Source organism: Brachyistius frenatus, unplaced genomic scaffold, assembly GCF_029030835.1.
Source record: "Brachyistius frenatus isolate BFR_SWC_R1_liver_20210118 unplaced genomic scaffold, ASM2903083v1 Contig_64, whole genome shotgun sequence".
NCBI classification, from domain to species: domain Eukaryota; kingdom Metazoa; phylum Chordata; class Actinopteri; family Embiotocidae; genus Brachyistius; species Brachyistius frenatus.
In genome coordinates, this window is record NW_027210663.1 from 388870 (window position 1) to 414246 (window position 25377).

The following is a 25377-nucleotide window of genomic DNA, read 5'->3' on the forward strand; positions in this document are numbered from 1 at the left end:
ATAATTAAAAAGGCAGAATTCTGAGTTGAATTAGTGAATGTTTGATTAGAGAATGAGTAACCAAGACTTTAAATCTAACCAGGAATTCAATGCCAAATTTTGGTGCCTTACAGTTTCAACAGTTTCTCAGTCCTTCACACACATTTCAGTCAACACGAAAACAATCAAGGTTTTACACGCTGCAGCACAAACAAAAATCTGATTTCTTGACCGGTGACATTAAAAGAAGTTGAGAGTCAAACTCTAGATTCTGCTGTTCAACCTTCCACCTTTACGGTGGTACATAAGCTGGAATGTAAGAAATAAAAATAAGGCTTGAAAAAGTAGGTCAGACGTACCCAGCAGTGATCGATTAGGACATCAGCTGCGACTAATGTCCGAGCACTGATAAAAGATATGAAGAATCTTATGGAAAATTATTTCTAACCTCCATGACCTACCAGCACATTAGTCTCGTTATGACTTGGCTTTTTATTCGTGTTTCACTTATACCGAGTCAACAAAAGGATCTGTGAAATATGAATTATGAATTTAAAAGGGTTGGTCAGTGCTGAATTGAAAGTATTGTTAAATCCTGTGAAGTATTCAAGACCAAAGCCCAACATTTGTCACCTTGGTTGAAAACAAACCTGTAATGTGGTTTACTGAATGTGGTCAAAGTACAAAGAGACATCTGTTTTAGTGACACTTGGCTGCAGCTTACAGTGCAGTAAATAGATGGGGTTGTATAACTACCATATTTTGGAATTATTTCAAATGGATCCCTGATGGATACTTCCTGTTACGTTATGGCCTCTTTTTTTTGCCTCAGTGATTAAAATCCATGCAACAAAGACCTCTGTGTGTTGTTTTATAGATGTGACAGATCATTGTGAGTTCCACACTTTTTACAGTGTTGTCAGTCAACCAGACAGACACAAGCACGCCTCCAACAAAACCGCAACCATCAGGGGTCTGGAAACTGATCTCAAACCAGATGAGCTCTTCTTCCAAAAAAAGCAGCACTCACTCCCAACAGTGCTGCGTAGCGTGGGAAAGAAAAGCGACATCATCGACAACAACAGCAGCATCGAAAATTGGTGCAGCATTACTGAAAAGCACAAAATCGGTGCAAAGATGAGGTAATGTTATTATCAGAAGATATCCAAATGAAAAAGTGCACTAAATCCACAACTGAGCGTAGAAGTAAAGTATTAAATTACACAAAACCACAGCTGCTACGAAGATATTTAAGAGTAAACCTTGTTTTGATGAGCCGGTGACAGCGAACTCAACACACTTCGTCAAGACTGGTTGAATTTAATATAAAGCACAAAATATCTAGGATATTTCCATTTGTTGGAAAGGTACAGCCATGAAAAAACCCTTGGGTTTGAATGTATTTCAGTCAGTCTAAACATGATTTAACTTTAATGATATAAGAGGAGAATATTACACCGAGAGTGTGTCATAATAAAATTTGTCCAACCTTGAAATTAAGGGGTTGAAGAGCATCTTCATCTGCATTTATTTTATGTGTGTAGATCATTGACACATCAATTAAAACATCAGTATGTACCTTTTAATAGCGTACTTAGTCTGGTGTGACCGATAGCTTAAGGAGGCTAAGCATATATTAACTTTAATAACCCCATGTAGTCATGTAATTACTGGGTCGCTTCTTTATAATTGTGCAATAGATGCACTTTAGGAATTACTATTGTTCCATAATCATTACCTTTAGCCACAACTGCCACTGTGCCAAACTTTTGATCTTTTAAGGTCAGGATATGTTTTTTTATGATTGTCAAAGAGATTGAAAAAAATGAGCTAAACTTCTGAGGAGCAAATCTTGATTTTTCAGTGCAACTGATAAAGTACCGAATCTATCAATAAAACATACTTTACACCATAACCGGCTTTACCGGGGGACTGTGTAAGAATTAAGGTAATTCATTTTCCTTATGAATAAGGACTTGTGCAGCAAAGTATAATAGCAAAACCATCAAAGAGTCAAGTTATATTTACATTGCCACAGCAATTTCCAACAGTTACATTCACTCCAACGCACAGTGGGTGCTTTCACAGTGTTTATGTGTTGAGTTGTAGTGCACCTGTAATGTCTCGGCTGAGTGTTAATGACGGGTTGCTGTAAAGTAAATTGTCCTTCAGGGATAATAACGATTTACACCGGGCTGTTCTGTGCTATCAGTGCAGCTCTTCATCTCCCACATATCTGAGGAGGCGATCAACAGCATAAAGCAAAATGACGCTTTTACCAGATCACATCCAGCAGGTCCACAGAAACCCTTAAATAACAGCAGGGGTCGGTGCAACTGCACAGGTGTCAACGATTACATCTTTATACGAAGGCAGGGTTTTATGTATATATATATATATATATATAAAAAGAGCTTTCATTGCTTTTATTTCACATATAGGCTTTAGTTCATCTAAAATTTTTATTTTGTTTGGCACATTATTTTCTGTTGACATATTAATTTACCGTTAACCTCAACATGGATGATTTACTCACAACTCGTGTTTCCCTGTTGTTCATGTTTTTCTTTACTGTCCTGTTTTCTGCTGCTGTGATATCGTCAAATTTTGCTCATTGATACCAGAAATAATATTCCTGGATTGAAGCTTGGATAACTGGCACTATTTATTATCTATATTTGTCACAATTTAACACATAAGAGGAAATTGAAAAAGTTGACTTTCCTGTGTGTTTTATGATGTCATATATTGGGATGATGAGATTTAAGGAAGTGAATTAAGAGTTTCCCCATTGACAAAGATTGGTGACAGATTACACAGTAATAATGCAATCAAACATTGACGAGGCTTCATGCAGTGCCGGCGTTGGGGCTTCCGGCCGGAAATGTCGATCACACCAGTATTTCAGTCTGTAGATATTTCACATCTACAGAACAGATTTTAGTGTAATTTGGATGGATATTTGTGGGACCCAGAGGATGGTACTCCATTCATTCATAAATCCCTTGTGACCATTTGTACAGCGACATCATCAGTACAAATTTCCCCCCATTGCCGACCCTTTGGTCCATATCCAGATATCTTAAAACCTAATGGTCAGTTGAATGCATGTAGATGTTAATCATCCGTGGAAGATGGATTGTAACGCAAGAAGTCATGCTGAGATGAAATCCAACAAACTGTAGGGCAAAGCTACCGCACATAAATAAATAAAAAATTCAAACATTCACAAGCATTACCAAAATTATACCGTATATTACTTTAAACTAGCTTCAGAAATAGTTCTACCAGTAATTAGAACTCCTAAATTTATATTCTGTGATCTGGTGTCATGGCTTTTCATTTTCAATTTGAAGAGATGGCAGTTAATAAAAATAAAAAAAAAGAGTAATAAATCCAGTGACATTGAAATATATCCAAACTGAGCATACAGGATATTCTTTTAAATCAACTGGAGATTGTAGAAGTGTTTTATAATAGTTTTTTTTTTAAATAGGAAAAAAAAAATCCAAATTAATTTTTTTATTTTTGAGAAATTTGTTCAACGTGAGCTCAGAGCAGGAACATCAAAACTCGGTGCTCTCAGTATAAAAAAAAAGACATTGTGATGTTCAGTTGGAAAATAAATTGTATTCATTGTGAAATCAATAGTAGAAATTTCTCTTTGTTGGACACCTTCATTATAAGCCTTCCAAAAACTTGATTTAAAACCATCAGAAAAACAGTCCGAGTTGAAAGATACGATTTGAACCAACTGCACAAACAACCATCTGAAACACTGGCTGCACAACATGTCTGCAAACTCCAATGAGCTATGAGAGCCAAGAGGGAGGCTGCGTAACTGTTCACATTAACACAATTAGATAAGAGTCTGTTTCTCTGTTATATGTCAGAGTACACTAAATCTTTTGGGGTTTTATATTGTTATTTAAACAAAACAAGACATTTTTAAGTCGTCTCTTTGGATTTAGGAAGTTATGATGATTATTCTTTTACGACATTTTGACATTTCATGGACTGAATGATTAGCCCAAAATGTAACCGTCAGAGTAATCCATGACCAAGATAACAGTTAGTTGCCGCCCCACATTACATTTTGTTGGACACTGCCCTCGGCCCAAAACTACTATTGGCGACGATCCATAACTTCACACGAGTCGTGGCTCCTTTAAATGAGCTGTTGGGAAATTCTAAACAGCATGGAAATCATATTTACATGACGTTGGGCAATCAAATCCACATGACGAATAATAAACAAACAAACTTTAATTATTCAGACTTGGCAGGGGTCGGGTTGTCCGCAGAGCAACTCCTTGCTATTACCGTGATTCTTGTTATTACAGTTTTCATTATTATTGGCTCTACATCTTGCATATTACTTTGGCTCATCATATCTCCTCTGCTGGTATTTAGATATGGGTGTAATACACTGTTATGGCCCTGCAAACAAACGTGTGCTGGTGCCAGTGTTCCTCCACTGATAGCCTGCATACCAATTAGAGACTGATTAAGAGCAGTGCAAGGAGACATTTCAGAAGAAGGTGGAGGGAGGGGGACGGGGGTTGTTCCTCTGGAGCTGAAGCCCACATGATGGAGAGAGCCCGTTATGTACACAAACACACACAGATAGGTATATTTATACACACTAGGCTTCGGGTTATATCTATTTAATGTTCAGTCTCCTCAGCCGTTTCACACTGACATGTACGAACAAGCAGGGGAAACAAACAGCACACTCACTCAGCACACACTGGTGCAGTGTTCACGTCTGGAGCTAATGGACACAATTATGTCTGCCCTGCTCTGAGGCCACAGCTGATTTAAAAGCATTTACAGTGTGCCGCTTTGGCGATTCCAGGTGAACGTGTGATTAATGACGGCCATGAGTGCCACAGCGCTGAGCATTCACACGTACACCCCCTGACACTCTGTGTATGTTGGTGTCTTGAGCTACTTAAAGGAGCACACAAACAATCTGTATGTGGGGATGCACTGAAGCACAGCGGCACTTTGAATAAAACTGCTAACACTAGCATGTTAACATGTTCTCAACGACAATGCAAACATGTTGAAATTTAGGAGGTACAATGTTTACCATGTTCGCCATCATGTTAGCATGCCAGAAGGGCAAGAAGGATCACACGATTGTCCAAAATCCCACGCAAAGTTTACAAAAATAGTTATGATATTCGACAAAATGTGGATTTAGCAAAATTGCCATCCGTTGAATCATTTCTACAGTATATTGTGGCTAAAAGAAGCTTAATTTACCTGCCGAGCGATGCTACAATATCCACAACAGAACCCATTTCCCATAAACCCTATAGCTTGACTTTGCTGGAGGAGATGCATTCGTTAGGAGTGATTTATCTATTGTTATGTCCTTCCTCTGCACACAAATTAAATAGACTGGTAGGTAGGGTAAGTAATAAGAGCAGGAAAAGATTTTTCCTTCTCCTCTTCCTCCTCTCGAAGCAACACTCCACTATAAAGAGGAATTGGAAGGAAGCAGGGGGATCAACAGTTCATCTTGTTTGAATGAATGTTTTCAGGCAGCCAGCCCCAGCTCAATGACTGCAGCGCTGCATTGTATCTTTGTAGTTTCAGTCACCATTAAGCAAACCTCCTTTAATGACTTACCGGCGGAAGAAAAATCTGTTAACTGCTCTCTTTTTTTTCTCCCTGCATACAAGCCGTACATGAGCATCAACATGTACACGAGAGGCTCTGTGTTTGTCTGCCTGCCTTTGTGTGTGTGTGTGTGTGTGTGTGTGTGTGTGTGTGTGTGTGTGTGTGTGTGTGTGTGTGTGTGTGTGTGTGTGTGTGTGTGTGTGTGTGTGTGTGTGTGTGTGTGTGTGTGTGTGTGTGTGAGAACCACACTGCAGTCAGGATGTCTGCTTTTAGCCACTCGTTGTGGGCTGATTAACTTTGACAGGCTGCCTCTCAGACCCACCACAAACACAAGCAGTAAAGAACCCAGGCAGCATTTCCAAAGCAGGAGAGTCTGCCCAGCATGCAGTTTCGACTGGTTCCTGTCCAGATTATGGTCGTTCTAACAATTAATCCACTAAAAAACAAACTCAAATCACTATGTTGACTGCTGCAACTGCTGGACTCCTGAATCAGAATTTTCTTGTTTTACATTTGCTCCAAAAAAAAAAAGCAAAAGCAGTGAAGCCATGCTAAAGTCCTGCCCGATGAATGAGTAAACTGTTTGTATTTCTCACACCAACTGGAACTGAACCTGAATTAGGCAGCTTTGAATGCCTACGGGTGGCCAAAAGTGGTTATTGTAGCAGCAGATGTCATTTAACATCACGTCAAGTTTATGAGTCTCGGGAGTCTGTTATTTCTTCTTTTTTTTTTTGTGGCTAAAAGCAAGACACAAATGTCTCAAGTCTGGCGAGTGCATTCTCACTCAGATATGTAAAAAAAAATCAGTCGGCTACTTGTTCCTTTTTTTCCCCAATGTTGAAATTAAGATGTTTTTTCAAGCGAATGTTGAAGGGTAACAGGGCACTTTATCAGTCGTCTGACTAATTACCAGGTGTCAGTTTAAGGATATGTTGTTGATGGAAGACTGTGACTACAAGCCAACTATGTGCAGTGAGTGAAGTAAAACAGCCTTCAAACAACAGCTAAGGCAACTTCAGCCTGCTGCTGCGTTTTTACAACATCTCCAGAGACAGAGCACGGCAACTTGTTTATCTTGTTACACGTATGAATAATCAGCAACCCCTGCTGATATTTGTGTTATTTTATTCTACAGCAGAGCAGAAATCATACTCATAAACATTTAACCATGCTAGTCTAAGGAGGACGGGGTCTGAAAAGGATATTATGCAGCAGCAAAAAGGTCACACTTCACACAGGGCAGAGGACCTTCAACTAGGAATGGGTGATATGGACAAAATCAAATATCACGATATATCTGATCAAATACCTCGTTATTGCAACAATATTGTAGAGATGACTATTGGTGCTTTCAGAAAATATATTACACAATGAGATTTGCGATTAAAGATTATCAGAAATGTGTAAGCGAATCACTGGAGGCCCAGAAATCCAATATTATCAGAGTACTTACATCACGATATGGTATTACTGTGAAATGCTGATTATTGTGATAACATTTATTGTGACGTATCACAACTTTTTACCTTTTAAAATAAAGTTTTCAGTCTGTCCATTTCATTTTAGTCATTTTTATTGTAGCAAAATTGAATCGTCAAGCAACACTGTCATAAAAGAAACTGCCATAAATACCATATGCTCCTGATAATTGTATTAATTTATCTATATAATAAAATATTGTTGATTGGCATCTGTGTATCGATAAATTATTGCAATGCAAAATATCGCTAATAAAATACTGAGCTGTATATCATGATATGATATAATATGGATACAATGCCCAGCCTTCCTGTCAACTTGGTGCATTAAGTGATGCCTTTTACAGACGTTGCTGTATTATGAGCAAAATAAATGACAACCTCCAGTACGACAGGTCTGAGGCCGGACTAAGGACAAGAGAAAACTAATTTGCATTGTTTCAACCAACCACTGCTTCAAAATAGACCAGTATTGGTTGTATGGGCTGTGAAAGACTTTATCAGCAAGACAAATAGATAAAAAAAGAAGAAAAAAAAAAGAAAGAGGAACAGAGCACTTTCAGTACTCAGTGTTCTAAATTTAAAGAGCACACTGAACAAAAGTGGAAAGTGGAATCTGTTGCAGTGCTAAATTAGGATCCAATTAAGGGCATCCCACTGACAGCCCGTGTTTTTGATAGTGCAGCAGAAAGTCCAACACTTTTATTGGCTCAAGCTTTAGATTTCAGTTTTATGTTTCTGTTGAGAACACTGAATCTACATTCAGAGAAAGAAAACATGACAACCAGTAAGCTGCCTCGAGCTCCAGGCTGCTCACTTAACAGCAGTAACTCACATGTTAAATGATCACGGCCAGCACGCAAACAGGTTGCTTTTGTGAGCGAGTGCTTTTCTCTCCCCCTCTATCTTTTCACCCTCACTTTCCTCGGCTCTGACAAGCTTTCACTTGTGCTGGCTTTGAACAGAAACACCATTGTGCCTCCACTGCAAACAATGCCCGCTGTTTTGTCGAAAGGGGTCAAAAACACACATTAGCTCACTTTGGCCCTTTTGTCTGCTGTAGATTCCTGTCATGGATCCAGCTGCAGGGCCGGTAAGTAAGACTGGACAGGTCAATGACATTATGTCAAGTGGGTAGCGGACCTGAGCAAAGCTTTGGAGGTGTTGTCCTGAATTCTGAACTTCCTGTCAGCACTTGGGTTAATAGATAAGATAAGCCTCTTCTCCACTGCCAGTATTGGCTCCCCTCAACTCGACACACATTCAGTATGCCAGGTATTCTTCTGGATTTCGTTTTGAACTGATTATACCACCCCATCAATGCTGAGCCATTGCTGTAGCAGCAGCATGTGACACTAACATTAACTCTTCTTCAATGTCACATACACACTTTGTTTTTTGGCAACCAAACGGAGGGACGTCTGCACCTCATCAACTGAGCACAGCATGGTTTTAAGGTTGTCATTAATCCAGTCGTCCAGTTAATGAAATATATCGCGGTCGCTACGGTATCCTGGCTGGTTAACGATGGCGCGCTTGTGCAGTATGTCCCGGGTCGCACATGCAGTGATGCCATGATTTGGATGATACTCTCTGACCAATCAGATGTCTACACTGTTTTCACGTATCGACTAAGCTCGCCTAGAACCTTGACGAATGTGATAACACAAACATTTAACCAAGTACTACCTACAACTGTGGTACAATGGAAAAAAAAACCCAAAAAAGCGAGTAGGGCCAAACTGAGCCGGTGCTGGCAATGGAAAAGAGGCTATAGAGAGGTCTTATGGTGACCCCTCAATAACTATTTAAATCCTACACCAATATGTTCCAAAACAATGTATAGGGATGCATTATACTACAAATAAAGCTCTGCAGGGAGGTACACTTCACCTTTATTTGAATCCACAGCAGTGTATCTCTATCTGACGACGGCACAGACACTGTTGAGCCTGCCATTGGTTTTAACAGTCCTGCCTCCAGCTACAGAGGCTTGGAGAGGCCTCCAGAGGTATGTGACCCTCAGTAACATTTATAGGCTTCAGAACTGATAAAAGGCAATGCCACAGGCCACCAAATGACTGGCAGCTACTAGAAATAAAGGCTTGTTCTTCCAGTAATAAAACACCACTTCATGCTGTACCATTCAACAGATAGGGATGGAAAATGAATGTGGAGGCATGGGGGTAATGTTCAAAATACTTCTTCCACTGCTGTGGTATCATTTCAGCATATCTTGTCATAGAATAAAGTCACATTAACTAAAGGTATAAATTCATTTGAAGTAGCATGTTTTATAAAAAAAAAAGTGTCATATTTTGGAATTTATTCTTTAGAATGCAAAGATTTTCCATCTATTTCCTCTACAGAGAACATAAAGTATGATGATGATGTTTTTTTTTTTTATGACTTATTAACTCTCATTAATCGACTAACTGATTTACTAACAAGCTGGCAGACCGACTCTCTGTCAAGCTGACGTCGTGTGCTTATTGACTGATTGACTGACTTACTGATTAAATGCATGGCTGACAAGTGAAATAGTTGCTCTGTTCTTAGTGGCACCACCTTGCACGTACACATGCATGCGCCCTCACGCCCTTTTCCTGTAGCCTGTCAGGGAGTGTAACTGTTTTCCACCTCTTGTATTATTGTGCAAATTGAAACGCCACAGAGAGCCACTCACCCGCACCAGCAAGAGAGCTAGCGGTTGTGTGTGACGGGTGTGACGTACGTGTGTGTGTGTGTGTGTGTGTGTGTGTGTGCGTGTGCGTGTGCGTGTGCGCGTGCGCGTGTGTGTGTGTGATGGACGGGTGCATTTGGGTGTAAGGGGGTTTGCCTCCTCCATCTCTCTTTCAGTGTCTTGGCAAACGGGAAAGGGAAATATGATTATCCAGCGGGGGAGTTGTTTCATCAACACCTGGAGCAGATACATGAAAATAGGAGGATTTATGCACTGAGAACAAGCTCACCGCTGCTGCCAGAAAACAATTAAGCTGGAAGCTGGAAAACTACACCCCGTACTTCTTTTCTGCAACACCGTCGCTTTTTAACTCTCTACCTTGCCTATTGTGTCTTTCTCTGTGTGCTCGCTGCACACCAGCGGCGCGTTTGGCGAAGCGATGGCCTTGGGGAGAGCCTACCGGATGAGGGGGAAGGTATTCAGTCCCACAATGTGTCCCATTAAGTGGCTGATAAAGTGTCTGTGATATCATTTGACTCTGTGTCGGGGGGTGAGGGAGAAGCGACGGATTCTCACCTCCCACGTGCTGTACAACAAAACGAACGCAGACTATTTTAAAACAGCATAGGAAGCACAGTTAGCCTGCTGTTTTTACATATTGTGTGGTTTCATCGCAGTCTTTACTCATGAGGAGGTCTGGCATTTTGTTTGCCGATGATATGAAGTTATGGGTTGATGAGTAAGACACAATGGCCACAAGAAAATCCATCAACAATTCTTTTCATGCCACTCCTCTTCATATTTGGAGAGCTGATGTGCAAAAAGAAAAAGAAAAAGAAAAAAAAAAATCAAACACAGACCTCTGATGAATGCCCACTGAATGCCCTTCTTCTGAACCTGGCTCAGTCTGAGCACAGTCTCGCCATGATGATGTACCCTTCAGCCAGATCCTTTCAGTGGAATAATGAGAAATTACACTATGGAAATCGAGTTAAGCGTGGTCTGTCTTTATTCACAAAAGCAGAAAATAAGTTGAATATGCCACAGAGATGCTTTCAATCACTGCAGAATCCAACCCAGGAAAGCAATCATTCAAATGCCTCCATCAAAGACAGTCACAAACTGGCTCGCTTTAAAAAAAAAAAAAAAAAAAAAAAGATGAACTCCCTGCCACTGTTTACATGATTACATTTGCAATATGCAACGTCTACTCATAAAAGGCAGAACTAGAAACTGGAGGGAAAAAAAAGACAGATTGGAGCTTTTAGAGGTTATTATGTTACCAAATTCTGTGTTTATATTTAATATATTATACGAAGCCACAACGCTTTCATGTTTACTCAAAATCGGAAGCTGTGCAATCCTCTGGCATTACTGTTAATACGATAACTACATGTATACTTGAGTTACAAAATGTTTTTCTTTCATTACAGTGAGATCTGTTTAAGAGCTTCCTGGTGTAGTTTTAATCGAATTTAATAGGTGACAACGTTTTTGTTCAGTTGTTTTTTGTTTCCTAACCACAACCAAGTACGTATTTAGTAATCCCAACCACGTGTTTTATTTATAAGTTTCATTTTCCTGTAAAGCACATGGCCCTATGCATGCAGTATGTTTCATTTTCGTCGACTCGAGGGAAACTTGTAACTTTCCCACCGAAACAGGCCAAAGCTTGGCCATTTCACGTTTTGCTATAGCGGACCAGCGTGTCTATTTCACATTTTGCCGTGATACTGGGTTGAATGCCGATATAAGTAGTATATTTTTTACACTAGTATTTGAACAGCGCTTGGCTAAAGCAGCTGCTGTGCTACGAAGCTGAGAGATGTGGAATGCAAACAGTAGCTCGGCAGAGTTCTGTTTATGTTCTCTCGCTCTCACACGCTGCCTGTTTTCTTTATTGACTCAACAACTGGCCTTGTGCTCGGGCTCTGAGTGTCTGTGTAATTTTGATCATTCTCATTCCACGCCTTGTGTAAAGCCCTGCTGGTTCTAAGGTGCGTGTCCTCGTTTCAGACGCACTGACAAAGTGGCCTCTCTGAAATGAGCTGTGTGGCCCGCTTTGCAAAAAGGTGAGCAGATGCTTTTCTTTTCTTTTTTTACTGCCTTTGATCTATGGGTAAACAACCAGCGGATTAAGAAGAAGAAGAAAAAAAAAAAAGGAAGTGGATGTATGTGCTGGCCAGACAGAGAGCAGAGACAAATTCTGATGATACTACTTTGGCAGATATGCCTGCCAGATCGCTCTGGGTGACAGAGCTCGTCCTGCCCTTGCAGATTTTACTGCTGCGGCTATGTTACATATGCCTTATTATATGTCCCAATATATCTCCAACACATTCTTCCTGCTCACTCTGCTGAGCACACAGATGCAACATTGACTTTCATAGACTTTCCGAGGATTCATAAAGTGAATGTCTGAGCTGGCATCAGGTCAAACCTGTTAAAAATTGATGATATATTCAACAGAAGCAGACAAAACCATATGTAGACTGAACAAAAGTGTGATCATTACAGAGATCTGAATTCTAATACCAGTGTTTAAGAGCGTTATTATTGTTGTCACTATATTTATATTCATTGTATATTTATCATTTGTCAAGGCAAGTGAATACATAGTAAATAATCTAGAAGGGATTAGTGTTTCCTGTATAATTTGATCTTGGCAGAGTCAGAAAGCCTCTGAAACAACATGCAGACCATAAAACACTCCACTGAAACTCAGGGCGAAGTCACTCCTATAACTGCCTCTGCTTTTCATACTACTATACAAATAACAATAGGCTGGGATATTTTATAAGTGGCACTACAATATCTACACAAAGGGTTGGCTATAATCATTCTTTTTTATTTCATATTAGCTGTAAAATAGTTGATAAAGCAAAGTAGGAGGAGCTGCTTGTTTCTTCCACTCATTATACACGTTAAATGTTTATATTCTCAGCGTACATAGACATTTGGGAATTGATTGGATAATGTAACAGGTTTATGTTATGCCTGCCAATAATTTCAGATTTTTAGCATTGTGAATGTCTTTACATACTATGATAACCATGAGCCTCAGTCATGGTTTGTAAAGAAGCAATTCAGAGGTACGAATCAGAGCAGAAGTGAACTCAAACACTGAGCAAACCTCCTTAGTCTTCTTAACAATGTTAATTTTTTTCACCATTTGTAGATCAAAAAACTAAATGTTAAACATGGTGATTGGGTGTTTTTTTGTTGTTTTTTTACCCAAATGCATGATAGGATTTAACTTAAAAAAGCATATACATGAGTTTTTTGATAAAAAAAAAAACATTTGTTCATCTTTTACTGATGATTCATCCTGCAAGTCTCATACTCTTCCCACCTGTGAAAGTGCTCCAACTGGAGGTCATTTAACATCATCCATTGGAAAAAAAAATTAAAAAGGGCTTTTACTTCCACTTTATGCCAGAAACAAGGCTCATGGACGACACAAAACAAGAACTGGAGATTTTGTCCTCAATATTAGATGATGTGGGCACTCAACACTATGGATTCACAGCCTGTTTGAATAATTATTTTATTGAACAGGTGGCATGTGAGGACCGTATATTGACTTTAAAAAATCAGAAGCTGTCCTTTAATAATAATGACATAAGAGCTATTTATGAAAAAGGCCAATTTAATACAAGGACACAATTTATAATATTTGAAAAGTCAGGATAAGAGAATAAGCCCAAACGCTTCTTTCCACTGTGAAAACCAAACAAGAATTAGTTTTGAGAAGAATTAATGTAGTCAAAAGGATGTTGGTATGAAATACTAATCTCACTATGGATAAAGAAAACTGCACCACAGTTTTCATATCAGAAGTACAAGGGCATTGATCCAGATAGTGACAAACTATTCTCCCTTCACTTACAGTATGTCAGCAATGACAAACTCCTCCTCATAGTCTCAACCTGCCAAACAGTGATTCAGACTCCATGAGCAAAGTGTGGACGGGCAACAAGGTGCTTTATTTCGACAGGAAAAACTAACTGTGGCAGCTCAGCCCAGAGTTGTCAGGCGAATGTCATCCAGACAGTGAATGGAGCAGAAGTGGCAATGGGAACTAGAGAAATTCCACATTGCATAACCAACCTCTTATCTAAGCTCTATTATCTTGGCCACGGTTTGTTATGTGGCTGCCAGAGCTATCACACAAAACACTGAAGCAACAGTCCTTATTTGGCTTTGCCTGCACCCACACGGAGGCACAGAGACACAAAGAAAAGGCTAAATGCTGCAAATACAACCAACACACCAACAAACAAAGAGCTGTAATAAATTGCAGCCCAGCATATCACTGTATCTTCTTTCGGATGGGGAGCTGAGTGCTGAGCAATTATTGTCAGCATCACTTGGCCTATAAAGACTATTCCCCTCAGAGCTGGTGTTGGTAGGAGTGTTGGTAGCAGAAGAGCATGTCGACAACTGTTAACGCTAATTGCTTTCACACCAAGAGCGATCTATTAAGAAAACATGCAGCAAGACTCCGCGCAATGTCACGACTGTGTGAGTCATGCCTTTGAAAACGAGGCCCTCCTTAAAAACATGACCACATGGACTGGAGGCTGATTTGTAATCCGCAAACTGTTTTCGATGACTTGTGATTTGAGCCAGCATTACCATGCTGCAGATTCATCTGTGGGCCTATCGATATAAATCACAGAAAAGAAAACTGGAGCTGTGCGCGATAGTCTGGTCGATTCAGTCTAGTCAAATGTGCCCATGAGTATTTTTCAGAGGTCACTGCTTCATCCAGTACTTTAGAAGTGGTACACATGGTGAGTGCTACAAAATCACATCAATAAATAATGCAAAATTGTGAAAATAATGAATTTGTTTAAAAGTACTAAAGTAAGTGTTTTTATAAATGTATATAAACCGACTGTTTGTTATTATAAATGTATAAGAAAAAAACTGTTTGTTATTATAAATGTATATAAATAGACTGCTTGTTGTAAAAATGTTAGTTGAGTGACAGATTCAGGTCTATCTAAAGACCAATAAAGTGTCTGAGTGTCAATAGCATATACCAATTAGATGTAGGGAGGTTCTCGTGATTCTATTGTCACACTGTTAGATGTAATTAGTAATACACCAGGGCATCAAGCACCTACAAAAGTTGTTTTTTTCTTTCCTTTTTTTAAAGTAAGTACTTATCTTTGTTTGTAGGAGAGCATTGTTGAAATCACCGTCAATACTTTTCGACACTTGCACACGACTCAGTAAGAGTCAGCAGACCTTTGTGCTGAGTGAGTCTCCAAGGCAGGAAAAAGAAATGACCTGTACTCGCATGCAAACAAAATGTTGAAAAAGGGATTTAAGTGATGTGAAGGCTGAAGCAAACCAGGCTTTCAGAGCTCTCTCTTTGCTCTCTGTCAGCGAAGGACACGGCTGAAAAGAAAAACAGCCATTACTTAATGAGCCACTTAAAGAGTGCCCTCTCTATTTAGGTTTCATTATTTTTATTGTAAATCCTTCACAGCCCTCGTCTGGTAGTCATTCATTCAAAGCTTCTGCGGCCAAGTACGCCATTACATATTAACCAAAATCACAGGGCTGGAAAATACCTCAGCAGAATGACAAATATGTTTACGATGAAGTTATCTCCAAATGATTTCTTTTTCTGAAACGGCTCAAATGAAATGTCTTTTGTTAACATTGTTTAATAACATGCATTAATCAAGAAGTCGAGGAACTGGAGAAGGGTTGTGAAAGGCAAAAAGGGGGGACAAATCAGCGGCGGATAATTACCAGGGAAACCTTCTAACAGTGCAGCTCCTAATCCATCGCAGGCTCGGAGACAGCATCTTAATCACGGCATAATTACATCCTGTCATTCACCGCAATGAAAACACAGAGACAGGGAGATGGAAGACGGCTCAGGACGACAAGCAGGAAATGGATATCTATGCCTACAACAAGCTACCCACGTGCTTTTATATGCCATTTAATATGTGTCAGCTATGTTGTACTGTCTCCACATTTTTAGCTATTCCTCATCAGTCACGGTACCTGAAAACAAAGACGCTGTTATTCTGCTGGTGAATTCAGACTGTGGAGAGACACCTCAAAACAGACAGCTGACAGTTCTTCAAAAAGGACTGTTGTGGTAAAGCAGGCATTAATCCCACTACTTCCCACCTTCAGAAATTAAGAAAAAACAAAAAAAAATGTACACAAAACATTATTGTCAGATTCTAGCAGAACTTTTATTTGTGCGATACTGGTGGAAATGTGTCTGTAACACTTTCACTCTCATAAACTGTCATGCGCTAAAAGCTGACACCAGATGTGTGCGCAGATTTGAGGTCTTTTAAACAAACTGTTTAATCACCGAGTATCTGATTAAAATCACAATCTCACGAACTTTCACTTTAACTGTGATCATTTTAGCAGCAGGATATTTAAGAAAACTGTGAAGTTGTCATGTAAACAAACAAAAGCTGCATTTAAACGCACTACTGCTAATCAAACTGCTTTGTGGGCATCCTTTAAGTGAAACAACATGGTGCACACAAGCTGGTTTTATGAAAACTGTAAATCAGACATGGTTGACGCTCACGTTTGGCTTGCGGTCTTCTTTACTGCCTTTTTTTGGGCACATTGCTACGCTGTGACGCAACTAACTGTTGATCAGAGGAATAGAGTGAAACCAGCAGCGGGAATGTATACAATACCGCATTACCTGCATACCTGTGCATGCGCACGTACGCATGCGTGTGCTTGATTCAAGCAAAACTAGGACCCACTCAAAAACATTGCTTCACACATCTACTAGTAGTCAGAAGCTCCACATCTGTCATTACAATCCATGTTGCTTTTCCCCTCCAGTGTCATATATGGCCCGCTAAGGTGATCTACAATTGGCTTCTATTTATAGCGACCATAAACCGATCTGACAAGGACAACATTTTTAATAAAAATGTATTCCGCATTTTCCTTCACTCACTGGTGTCTTTCCTGAAATTCAATACGGCAAAAATAAATTTAACAGCCGAGAAGCTAGACTTTTTTTTTCCCTTGTAGAAAAACGAGTATATTTTTCTTAGAACAAAGCTTCACAAAAATATCAGCACCAGAACGAGGAATCAATATGCAGCAGTATCTATAAATATAAGCAGTAGTGCCTCGACAGCCACATGAATTTCACTACACTAACATCCATAGAGCTGAAATAGTTCATGGATTAACCAATAAATTGATCAACAGAAAACAGTGCATCAATTTTGATTATTAGTTCATCGAAGTCATTGTCATTAAACAAAATTACAATAAATTCACAGGTTATTTATTAGAAAATAGGCATCTGCTGGTTTTCATAATGACAGTAAACAGCAGAAGCCATTTGAAGATACTAGCTGTGGGAAATTGTGATGGGCATTTTTAATTGATATTTATTACATAGACTGAGCAAATGAAAATAAGTAGCAGATTATTTTCATTTGCTCAGTCAATAATGAAAACTTGTCACTTGTTGCGGCTCCAATCCTTTATACAGTACGTGTAACATGTTGCCTGCTGGCCTCAGGCTTAAGAGCTGTTTCTCCCGTTGTCTTCTGTTTTATGTCACATAAATCCTCCATAATGGCATTCAAGTGAAGTTTAACAGTATCAGAGCCAAGTGATTGCTGCGGTTCCAGAGCCACATCATCACACTTCCAGAACACACCAGAACCTTCCTTGGGTGGTTATATGTAGGTCACTGGTCGACAGCTTTGACAGATGCACGGTGGTGGTAAACCCTGTGTGCCCGTGTGTGTGTGTGTGTGTGTGTGTGTGTGTGTGTGTGTGTGTGTGTGTGTGTGTGTGTGTGTGTGTGTGTGTGTGTGTGTGTGTGTGTGTGTGTGTGTGTGTGTGTGTGTGTGTGTGTGTGTGTGTGTGTGAGAGAGAGACAGAGAGAGAGAGACAGAGAGGAGGCCTGTGAATGTGGCCATGCATTTATCAGCCATGCTGTCGCCTACAATGTGTGACAGTTAGAGAGAGTCAGGGCCGGGGGGACGTCCCACCGGCATTAAGAAAGCTCTCTCCGTGGGATGCGTCAGCCAATGAGCAGCGCAGCCTCGGGGGGGGGGGGGGGGGGGGGGGGGGGGCTGCCTTGTTAATTAAAGCCGGAGTTGTTTGTCAGCGCCGGCATATGATGCACAGCGCTATCACCGTCGGGGAAAAGCGAAAACACGAAGCAAGATTGCTGCAAACCCCTGCAACAAATCTGCTGCCTCACCATGGAAGCGGGACGTCTTACTACAGCAAAGACTGCTGCAGCTTTGAGTGTCAGCATCGGTTTGCACTGTGTTACTCAAGTGGCAATCAGCAGAGCAGAAACGCACAGCTGACCACAAGCAAGGATGTGAAATTCTGGCATTTTTCCTGACTATTTAGAGTCTCGTGTAGCCCAGCAACCTCATGAAAGCATCACTTTCAGCTCAGGTTCAGGAGGTGTGAGAACATCTCTGCCGGTGCTACCCGGGTGCCATGTACCCTGTATATTGTTCTGACTTCTGAAGTGTTGTCATTTGAGTGTTAGCCTTGCTAATGACTGCTAATAAGCAACATGGTGCTATTTTAAGGGAAAAACCTTTGGAATTCTTTTGTTCTCTTGCTCTGTTTGAGGCCTTCATCACAGCACTTGATGAAATATAATGACACATACTTGTAACTGGAATGTTGTTGGCTTGGATCCACGCACCAGCTGCCAAAATACAGGCGGAGAAAGTGAAGCAGCAACTCACAGCTTCCCTAACAACTACTGTCAAGAACCCCCGGGGCAAAGGACTTAATTTCTCTCCATATTGCAGGAGCGGAGCTGCTCAGTGAAAAACAGTAGATGATGATTAGTGCGGTAAAAGTGTCAGAGCCATGCGGGGGGGAAAAGAGCAAGCAAAAAACGTCTGCGGAGAGATAAAAAAAGACAGACTCGAGATCTCATGGAGGACTTTCATATATTTTTGTTTAGTTTTTTGTGCCAAAATCCCTGACCTTTCCGACCTCTTGCCCTCGACAGTGTTGTAATATCGCTAAATCTACTAAACCTAAATCCCCATTAGAGTGAATTTAGAAACTTGTGCTGCGGAACGAAAAACCCAAACAAATCTGTAAATTCATGTTAAAGCAGATGAACAGAAGGATTGTGGATTAACGCAGAGGGGATTTGCCACTCCGACGTCACTCACGGAGCAAATGGAGCAAATCAAACATCTTATTAATACTGTGACAGATGGATAATTGTGTCATTTTATTATCTGCTCACTTGTTCGATACCCAGAGGGAGACTTCTGGAGGGTTTAAGCCGCAGCGGGTAATTGTTTTATAGCTGCTGCTGTCAGGTGAAAAGCTGCTATCTCCAGGAAATTGGCCTTTCAGCAACTGAAAGAGTTTCCAAACGTGAATCATTCTATAGTCTCATTTTTATTCACGTTAGTCTGGTCTGCAATTATTTTTAAAGTGCCATCTCTAAAACAAATGGCAAAACATTTAATGATTTCATTCTTAAAGGCAAGGCAAGTTTATTTGTATGGCACATTTCAACAACAAAGCAATTCAAAGTGCTTTCTCATAAAACCATTAAAAGCATCAAAACATGAGGCAAAAGAAAAGGACATTTAAAAATCATTAAGAACAGTGATTAAAACATTAAATACAGTGATTAAAACATTAAGCAAGCTAAAAAATAGGGTAAAAGTAGCACTGCAGTTTAAGACATCCTCAAATCCGGTTCAGCGAAAGGCAGCAAACAGAAAAGTCTTCAACTCAATTCACTCAAATACCAACCAAACTGGACAGACTAGGTTTTTTTTCTCTCCTCCTTCAAAATCCCACAGTAGCAGATTGATTGTGTTTGAATCATCGCTGAATCATCCCTAACATTTTTTCTAATCATGATAAGGTGCCCGTGACAAAGCAGCACGACTGTGTTTGCACAGTCCATTTGCACAGGTAAGTAAGCGGCTTTCCTATGAGAAACGAGGGGATTCAGAGCAAATAAACACGCCGTAATCAAATGCGGCTGTGGCTGCAAATTGCTTTCGGCTGTAATGAAACCGGTTACGGCGAGCGAGCGGGACCACCGTACAGCCTGAGCCTTCATCAAGGGAGCTTGATCCTATCAGCGCAGAGCTGGAATATCAACAACACCCTCCGACTGAGTGTGTTTAGAGTCAAAGTGCTCTGGGAGAAACACATAACCTCGGGCTCTTACGAACAGACAGCGGCAGTTGTGCACACAACGAAATAGGACAAGTACGGCAGGACGATGACAGCAACCCAAAGGTGACCCGGATTCAATAAAAGATGCTCACCCTGAAGTGATTTAGAGTACAGAGAAAGGATTACAGAGAGATTAAAAGACATAAGATTAAAGGAAAGTAAATATTGCTGCGTCGGCCATATGGGCTCGTTGAACCCTGGAGGATGGGATATTAATGCTGGAAGAATGCTAATGAGACGGCAGCCTGACATAAACACAACCGTGCTGGCCATCAGTCACTTCGAAGAGGTCGAGAGGACCACACGCTCGCTCTGCTGAGGGTGCGCAGCTTATCGGAGCATGATGCAATAGGCCAGAGCTATTCCCTGGCTGCTGTGTCCTCCTCATAACTGATGAGTAATTAGCACAGGTAGCGCAGGTCATGAGCTCCACTCAAGCAAACAGTAAGTAGGTGAAAGCATGAGTCACGACCGACGATGTGATGTGTGCGCACTTCAAACAGAGCGTTTCATTCCCAGTGATGCAGCCTATCAACTGGAAACAAACGAGATTATTGTTGTCGCTTACAGTGAACACCATGTGAAATTGGTACAAAGTCAACATGCTCATTTCATTTGCCACATGCAAAGAAATCAAGGGACAAAGCAGCAAAAAAATAAATTAAAAAAAAATACCCAAACTGTGCACATCCCCCTTGTAATTGCACTAGATCCACCAACATCATTTAATAAGCGCAGACTATTTGCATGCAAATCAGACCAATTACCAACAAGTCGCTGGCATGAGTGTCATTTCACATAGAGTTGTATCATGCCTCATTTGCTTTAGCCTTGAAACATAAGCTTCTATGCAGAGCACACAAGATTTTTTTGGTTTTAGTTTTGTCTGTGTTCACTCAACATGGATTTACCACTTGAGTAAGAAAACCATTATTTCCAGTAAATGTGTAAAACAAAACAAAAATGTGATAATTATCTAGCTTCACTTCCCTCTCCAATTATGACAAAGCATCCAAAGTGAAACCTCTGTAGAAACCCAACCTGCACTGCGACAACAAGCACGAATGATACAGGGACACTCTGTGCGACTTGTGAACTAAAACGACCTCTTAATTGCATCACGACACGTGCGAGAATATTCCTAGAAGTCGTCGCGGGCAGCAACGTGTTGACAGCAGTGGGGACGCTGGCAGAAGATGCCACTAAAGAAGCACTTTGCTGCAACGACATCTTCAAAGTCTTTCAACAGTCAGCAGCTGTCAGGTGTGGCGGCCGCGCCGCACAAAGGGCACAAATACTCAGACATGCGGCATCACGTGGCACCGCGCTAATGCAAATCAGGAGGAACGGACACGGACACACAAATGTTACGCACATTTCACAACATGCAACAACCTTATCTTGCTAGAACCCTGCTGTAGGGGTCCTAGTTTATGTTACTTTATGATGTTCCTGAAATCTTCTTCTCTTTAAAGAAGTTTTAATGTAGAAGCTACAAAGTTTTTCCAGCTGTTTTTAGTTTGTTATCCTTCTTCTATTAATAACAGGACGACAATATTTCTTCTTCGGGGCGGCGTACGTTCTCTTAACACCCTAATTCCTCTCCTTTCACACCCACTTTAAGCACCATGAAGGGCCCGAGCTAAATGGAACATAATTGCGGATGACCCGGGCAGGTTAAAGTTGTTAACAGATGGGAGATGGAGAATTGGTTATCAGCTTTCAAGCGGTGGACAACTGGTTGAGACTTCATGCTGCAAATCTGCATTCCAGCATCATATTGACAAAGCACCACGTAGGAGGCAACAGTCAATCGCGACTGATTATTACTGCCGTTAAACCTACATGGGAGGTTGCGATTGGAAGAACTGTGGTATGAGAAATGAGGTCACCATCTTAAAATATACAGACCTCGGTGGGTATGCAATACATTAGCTATGTTTATTAGAGGTGGTGATTCATATTTAAACTACGGTAGCGCTACCATTCCTAGAATGAGCCATCGGAAAAAAAAAAAAAAAAAAATACACAAGCCCGCCTGCTGCCTTGTCAGACTGCCGAACATCCCACAGGGAGAAATGTTTTATTTGTCATTTGGAACGTAATGAGATAAAGGGGATAAATAAAGGAGGATGTCACCACGAGAGCCTCCCCTCTCCCTGAAATCCTTCCGTGTGACATGCGACACACCACACAGTAATGACAGCAACACAGTTATCAGCATGTGGCGTATCAGCCCGAAACAGATGAGCGGTGCAATAGGCAGTTTATCAAAGAGCAGAATGTCGTGAGTGCACCGACAACTCATTGTGAATCGGAGTAAAACAACACAAACCAGAGCCGCTGGTGACATAAAAGCACCTGCTTATTTTCCTTGACACAAAAAACAAAACAAAAACAAAACATATGGCGCCAGTGATTAACTTCTCATTCACAAAGCGCTGAACTTGTAATATTCAGTAAACAGAGCTGTGTGCTGAAGTAGCTGTCAAACATTTCCATGACTCCAAACAGACACACACAGACTGGAAACCCCAAAAAGAAGAACATAAATTGAAATATACAGCTGTCAACAGATGTGTGAGGAGAGTCAAACCAACGACTGCTCAGGGACACATTGATGGGTGATGTTGAAGGAGGGGGTTGAACCTCTGAGACCTTGTGATCTATCACTATCAGATGATTAGAAGAGTCTCTAATGAGCGCCATCTCAAGTAAATGAGTGACAAATTAGACTCGTCCTGGCGTAGCTGGTGAGTGAGTGGGGGGGCCTCGAGGACCCCCTACTTTGATAATGGATGAAGAATGCACGCACACACACACACACACACACACACACACACACACACACACACACACACACACACACACACACACACAGGTAATGATCCGGTTGCTCCTTACCTCCAGACGGTCCAGGCTCATGAAACTGGCGATAGCAAATCCATCAATGATATCCTCCTCCTGCGAGCTGGACTCCCGTCTCTTCCGCCGGGGGGGACGCGGGGCTCTGGCGGCGGCTGCGGGGTGCGGCGCCTTTTTACCGGGCAGGGAGGCGGCGTCCCTCCCCGGACTGTGTCCCTCCCTGTCGGAGCAGGAGGAGTTGGGGTCGGGGCTGCGGGCGTCTCTGCTCCCTGCCTCCCGCAACCTCCGCACCCGCTCCCGCTTGGACCGGCATCTCCGACCCTGCTTCAATTTCCCATCCATGTTGTTGAGAGTAAAGCTCGCAGTGTCAAGAAGAAATATAAATATAACTCCACAGTACGTGGTCGCCCTAAACGCTCGCTGCACCGTGTAATAACAAATACCACACACTGGACTGAGGATTGTAGGCTGCGCTATAACGTGAAGGTAGCGCTGTGTGTGCGCGTAAATAACAACGCAAATACAGGCTTATAGCACTCAATGACCTTGAGTATAAACCTCCCCAATCTCCATTACGATAAGCAAATGTTCCAAGTATCCCACACGGGCGATAGAGAGGGAGCAAAGCGACGCGGATCCACACGTTATTCTGTCACGAATCTGCACTATGTCGACGCGGTATCCGTTAAAGCAGGTGCAAAACGGCGAAATAGTTCAAATCCACGCATTACACTCGCTTTGCAACTTTTGTTGCATCGGAATAATAACAAGCGATGTTAAAGCCTAACCTCGCTGCATACCGCAGACAGCGCAGAGAAATCATGTCGCTGCCCGTTGTTGTTTTCCACCACCCCAATCCATGATCCGAGGCTGTCAAATAAAGAGCTCGGGATACTATCCGTCCGAAACAAAACGCCAGGCGAACAAGTACGTATCGATTCGTGGCTGTCGGATGAGTGAATAATCCCGTACGGGTTGAGTTTTTTTTTTTTTTTTTTTTTTTTTTTTTTTTAAGCCATATTCCTCTCTTGCTCTTCAGTGGCAAAAGGATCCCAAGTCTGAGAGCTACTTCTGCGCAATGTTTCCTAAATGACCCGAGCCGTCCGAATAAGACAACCATCCAGTGTGTAATCAAACTCCATGAGGCCACGAAGCGGTCTATTCCAGTTTAGATAATGTTGAGTTTCCTTATAAATCCACTCCAGTCCGTCCCTTGGCTGCTCAGTTGCTCAGTGGCTCATGGTATTTTCTATTCGCATAATAAGGCTTTGATAAGTGTCCTTAAAGCGACAGGAGTGATTAAAATCTCCTCTCCTCCCCACTCATTCCCTTCATCCGAAATTAAGAGACGCAGTCAAGCTTCAGAGAACCCACATAACTGACGTATTTCCGCCACCTCTGGCCTACAATTTACCAAAGGAAGGAAGCTGGTGTTAAAAAAAAAAAAAAAAAAAAAAGGAAAAGAGAAAAAAAAAAAAAAAAAAAAAAAAAAAGGAAAATCTTTCTCTCACTGTTGGGCACACTTTGTCACACAAGGCACTATTTTAGTCTGTCTGTCTGCCAGAGCTGATGCCACATCATGCGTTTCCCACTGACTGCTTGTGTGCTGTCACTTGTAGAAAATACCCCTACACACACACATACCCCCCACACACACACACACACACACACAATCTATCAGGTTGTGACAGCTTCTCTATTCTGACCATGCTGCTGCACCACCCCCCTCCCCCTCCTCCCCCAAACCTAACTCTCTAAATTCACCAGCAGACAACACAAAGTGTAAAGCTGCATTTCATTGTCACATAAAGGTCAACGTTTCACAAGTGCACAGTAAATATTAGAAATATGACTTGTCACACTTACCCGGCCCCCACCGTTGTTGTGTTTTTTTGAAGTAGGAGATTGGTGCTGGTTTCCAATTCGCAGCACGGGGACTTCCAAGGGTCCCTCGGGGAGATCCAGGGGGATCCTGTGCAAAGTACAGCACCAGTTTAATGTACCTGCTTTTTCAGAAACCAGGGCAATGATATTATATAATCACTACATTGTGTAATAACTATTTCCATGAAAGGGTTTCATTGCCCCTACTGTGATAACAACTCCACCTCCACCGTACAGAGAAATTCGGCAAACCTTTTTTCTAAATAGTTGGATGTAAATTATATCAGTCTGGGAGGTTCTTAGTAGGCAAATGTGTGTGGATAGCTGTGCTAGATTGGAGGCGCACTGTCGAGCTACTATTTATTTGTTCCAAAGCATTTTTTTTCCTCTTTTTCCTCCTGTCCTTCGTCTTTATATTTCAGGGCCTATTCACAGTAAAGTCTAAAAGCAAACATAACCCCAGAAAGAAGTCGTCCAAATTATAAAAATGTATACAGACTGGTTTATAGATTGCGGGTGAAGTCGACTTATGGAGGAAAATGTAACCTCAGTGCAGCTAATATCCTGGTACGGAGGTTAAGGAAATAGCGCCTGTTTTGTAAATGCCTGGTTAATGTTTGCATAATGCTCTGC

General features: G+C 41.3%; 1 protein-coding gene across 9 annotated transcripts in view; it reads right to left on the bottom strand.

Annotated features, from left to right (window-relative positions):
• fbrsl1 (fibrosin-like 1) overlaps window positions 1-23388 on the bottom strand; it is a 269926-nt gene extending 246538 nt beyond the window's left edge. For 7 of the 9 annotated variants that reach the window (XM_069706602.1, XM_069706603.1, XM_069706601.1 and 4 more), the window contains exon 1: window positions 22900-23287. In XM_069706602.1, coding sequence (XP_069562703.1) covers window positions 22900-23202 — 303 coding nt within the window. In that variant the 5' untranslated portion in view covers window positions 23203-23287. Of the gene's footprint in view, window positions 1-22899 lie in introns of all 9 variants that reach the window. The other 2 variants (XM_069706609.1, XM_069706605.1) reach the window with 2 other exon arrangements.
• Window positions 23389-25377: the final 1989 nt, after the last annotated feature.